General features: G+C 44.7%; 1 protein-coding gene across 1 annotated transcript; it reads left to right on the top strand.

Moving 5' to 3' along the window:
- Positions 1 to 1,176: 1,176 nt before the first annotated feature.
- IL20 (interleukin 20) lies at positions 1,177 to 3,886 on the top strand. Its single transcript, XM_006734052.2, has 5 exons — positions 1,177 to 1,412; positions 1,708 to 1,773; positions 1,889 to 2,041; positions 2,636 to 2,710; positions 3,701 to 3,886. The coding sequence occupies exons 1-5, from the start codon at positions 1,179 to 1,181 to the stop codon at positions 3,776 to 3,778; spliced, it is 606 nt and encodes a 201-aa protein (XP_006734115.2). The 5' UTR covers positions 1,177 to 1,178; the 3' UTR covers positions 3,779 to 3,886.
- The last annotated feature ends 766 nt before the right edge of the window (positions 3,887 to 4,652 follow it).

The following is a 4,652-nucleotide window of genomic DNA, read 5'->3' as shown; positions in this document are numbered from 1 at the left end:
TTGGTGCCCCTTAAATTTTGTGCTCGAGGTGAGTGCTTTGTTCTCCTCACCCTAATCCCAGCCCATTATAATTTATCTTAAAACTCAGCAGTTTGGGGCGCCTGGGTGGCTCAGTTGGTTAAGCGACTGCCTTCGGCTCAGGTCATGATCCTGGAGTCCCTGGATCGAGTGCCTGGATCGAGTCCCGCATCAGGCTCCCTGCTCAGCGGGGAGTCTGCTTCTCCCTCTGACCCTCCCCCCTCTCATGTGCTCTCTCTCATTCTCTCTCAAATAAATAAATAAAATCTTTAAAAAACAAACAAACAAACAAAAACTCAGCAGTTTGGGGATAGGAGCAGCCTATCCCAAGAAGAAATGAGTTCCCTTCCTGCCTTTCTTCTCCTTTTTCGGGGGGCCTGGGCAGAGCCAGGAGTTGCAGTCAGGAGAGAGCACCCTCTTGCATTCCTTTCAGATGTGCCTGACTCTAGCCTTCCTGTAGAGGGTGCTGTGGAGCTCAGACACCTCAGGAGGGAGAAGTGTTAGGTGTAACTGGGCTAATTGCCCATCAGATCTTGACTTTCCCTGGCAGTAGGACTGTTATGAAATCATTGACTTTCTGTTTGCCTTTGGGGCTGAAATAAGTCTATTATCCCCAAATAACCAACCTGATCCCAGACAAATACCAAAGAGCTAAGCTCTTCTGCCCTGGGGGGTGGCCATAATATCCACAGACAATTTTCCCTGCCTGTTTTTGGTGGCTCAGCAACAGCTTCTATGAGATTCTGTTTTCCTGCAGGTCCCCTTCAGGCTTAAAGGGACCAGAAGAGTGAGCTACATCGGCATTCTGGAAGGGAAGACTGTACACGTCAATTCGCCAAAACAAGTTTTAACATTTTCCCTGAAATGTAATCCTCTGTCTACTCACTGCAAGGGCCTGCTGCTCTAGGCCTTACCTGCTGGGCAATGACGATGGGGCTGGGATGGGGACACAATAAAGGAGTCAGGACCTGTAGCACCAACTCACACTCAGACCCTGAAAAAACACCCAGAGTCTTTTCTTCCAGGAGGCTCAGCAGCTTTTCTTAGTAAGTTAGATGAAAGGGCCAGACTGTCCAAAGCCAGGCAAAGCTACTGAGTTTCACCAGGGGACACGTGGGGAAGGCATGTCCCTGGTGACTGAATTGGCTTCTTAAGACATGATGTTGGGAAAACCAGTAAGTCGTTCTCTTTCCTTTGAATTCCTAGCTCCTTTGGTCTTCAGATTCTGGCACGAGATGAAAGCCTCTGGTCTTCCCATCTGCCTTCTCTCTGCTGTATTTTATCTCTTCTGGACACCTTCTGCTGGGCTGAAGACACTCCATTTGGGAAGCTGTGTGATCACCACAAACCTTCAGGAAATGCGAAGTGGATTTTCTGAGATACGAGACAGTGTGGTAAGTGAGGGAGGCAACACCTCCCTGTTCCAGTAGCTGTCTCTCTTCTTCTCTACTTGTCTTTCTCTGTCCTCTGGCAGCCCAGCAGTGTGATCACAAAAAGAGATAGGTTGGGGACTCCTTACCAGGGAGGATGTGTTCCCAAGAAACAGCTGTAGTTCACAATTTAAGAGTGTTTTGGAAAGGGACACTGTCTGCTGGGCTGTGTGGCAGGGAGAGGATGAGAGGTCTTGATGTCTAAGACCTGGCAGTCATCAGTGACCTGTCCTTTCTTGTCTTGCCTTCTTCCATTTAGCAAGCCAAAGATGAAATCATTGATATCAGAATCTTGAGGAAGACTGAGTCTTTGCAAGACACAAAGGTATGTGCTTGGTCCATAAAGTTCTGAGAGAAAATGTAAATCGGAGGCCTCTCCATCACCCTGGGTCTTGTCCTTGGGTGCTCTTCCCCCACCAACATACTAGTCTTCTTTGTAGCCTGCAGATCAGTGCTGCCTACTGCGCCATATACTGAGACTCTACCTGGACAAGGTATTCAAAAACTATCAGACTCCTGACCACCATATCCTCCGGAAGACCAGCAGTCTTGCCAACTCTTTTCTTACCATCAAGAAGGACCTCTGGCTCTGTGTGAGTAAAGGTCTTGGGTAAAAGGATCCATTGCTGCACATAACTTCAATGACTTAGCAACCAAGCTCTTTCTTACTCCCATTTAATGGATAGAAAAACTGAGTCCAAAAGTTCTCAAAATCTGTGTTGTGCCATGTGACTAGGTAATAAGAACTCAGTTTTACTGACTTTTGGGTATATGCTCCAGGCACAACGTCTAAATAGCTACAGAATGCTATTTAATATTCAGGAAAATTATCTATTATCCATGAAATTACACTTTTTCTGTAGGTGAAAGATCCTACGATATATTAGCGTATCCTGTGTCCAGGCAGCCACTCAGCAAGCCATTGGACTCAATATCAAGATAAGGTCTGAATAGGACCTGGGGATCCAACAAAGAGCTCCATACTTGAGCCTATAAAACTGGCCTCTTCTAGCTTATGATTAGTTTTCTGATCCCCAATGATGAGATCTGAAAAGACTTTTCTATAAGAATGGAGTATGTGCAAGAATGTAGGTGAAAGAGTAGAATTCCTGTTACTTCACAGTAGTGACAAGGGCAGAAAATCAGAATCTTTAATAAAATCTATTATTCTGTGGCATTCTTTTCAGCATGCCCAGATGACATGCCCTTGTGGAGAGGAAGCAATGGAGAAATACAGCCAGATTCTGAGTCACTTCGAAGAGGTATATGCAATTTTGGCCTTGGTTGGGATGGGTGTGTTTTTTAGAACTGAGATCACAGATGGATGGGATGGCTATTCATACTGGTAGAAATCCTGTAGCCCTCAGTAACTCTCTGAGGTCATGTGGACCACCCCTCTGCTTTAACCCAGGGGACACCCATCCGGGCTTTATAAGGGTGCTGTCTCTGGAAGATGCTCTGGGATTCTAGAGGAAATGGCCCTAATTCCATCAAGTCACTCCAGAGACAACTGGATCTTCCAGCTGTACAAATAAGAGGCAATAGTTTTCCAACATTCACGCACTTACACATACCCTCAAAAACATGCCATGTTGTTTCTCATCGTGGTGCCTTTGCACATCAGCCAGGAAGGCCTGGAGTCTACTCCTCACTGACTAATTCCTACTCATCCTTTGATACTCATCCTAGGCATCAGCTCCAGGAAGGTACTGACTACTCTCCCAAAGTTAGGCGCCTCTCCTGTGATCCCATGGGGGCTCCATCCTCTATCCACCACACTACATTTTAGTTGTCTGCTTCTGTCTCCCTCACTTGTCTGAATTCCCTGTCAGCAGGGATTGTGCCATTCATCTTTGAATCCCTAGGGAGCCCAATGCTTAACACAATAAATATTTGTTCAGTTGAAGTTGCACAGTAGTCAACCCTTACACACACACACACACACCTTTCTTAAAAACAAAACAAAACAAAACAAAACAGCCTAATTACTTTGATCTCTGTGATTCAAGAGGCTTGGGTTGTAGTCCGAATTCTGCCACCCTCTAGGCTTCAGTTTCCCTATGTAATGGACTCCATGATTTTCCTTCCTCTTGTGAGATCTCGAGATTCCACAACTTCTTTCAAGCTCTCCACCTTGAAAAGAATACTATGCTTACAATCCCCTGCAGACCTACCAATGAAAGGGGAGAATTAACCCGGGAGTGCATACTGTCTTTTTATGAGGTGCTCACCACAGAAGTTGTGTCTTTCAGCTTACGCCTCAGGCAGCAGTGGTGAAGGCTTTGGGAGAGCTCAACATTCTCCTGCAATGGATGGAGGAGATGAAATAGAAGGAGAGTGATAACCTTACTGGCAGCAGTGCTGGCCGAGAGTCCCAGTCCTTGGTACTGGCGGAGGCATGACCCCAAACCACCATCTCGCTGCTATATAATTTAGTGCTGGTCATCGTGTTTATTATTTATTTATTTATTATTTGCTTCCTTATTGTGGTTGTCTCCATGTGTTCGCACCCTTAATCTAGCCCATGGTTTTATAAGATTTTGGTAATATCCTTTCTACTGTTGGGTGTATTTATTAGTTAATATATTTATTTATTTTTGCTAATTAACTTATTTATTTTTGTTTGTGAAGACAAGACTTATTAAAAAATTCACGGATGGTATTTATAATCTGACTACAGGTTTTCATGCAGGTTTTCGTAAAGTAAACAAACCCTCTAAATTCTAGAGGGGTGGCTAGGGGTGTTATTCATTTTATTAAATTAAGGGCACATTTACTGACTGCCAAGACTCTGTGAGATATTTAAAAGTGAACTAATGGCTACTAAGTGTGGGTTGTGGAAGGAGTTCTGATGTGAAATTGCAGACTTATCTTACAATTACTGACCACCCCCACTCAACTCCCCAACCCCATACTTGCTATGGAATCCTGTATGGCCAAAATGTATTTCTACAAATAAAGTTTTCTTTGCATAATATCTCTGTGGAGTTTGGAAATGCTTCAGGAGCAAAAACAATGGTAGGGAGACCTTGAATCTCTTATTACCTAGGGACTTCTTGCTCTTTTGGGGAAGAAAGAGGCCAGTGGGAACCTGGGCCTTCTTTCTCTTACTGAATGTATTCCCAGCTCTACGTCTTAATTGACTCACATCTCTGATCCCACAACTCTGCCCTCTACATAAAGGGGCTGTGACCAAGTGAAGGG

Source organism: Leptonychotes weddellii, chromosome 6, assembly GCF_054177405.1.
Source record: "Leptonychotes weddellii isolate Sample4059 chromosome 6, ASM5417740v2, whole genome shotgun sequence".
Taxonomy (NCBI): domain Eukaryota; kingdom Metazoa; phylum Chordata; class Mammalia; order Carnivora; family Phocidae; genus Leptonychotes; species Leptonychotes weddellii.
The sequence above is the reverse complement of the archived record's forward strand: the minus strand, read 5'-3'. Positions and strand labels throughout refer to the sequence as shown.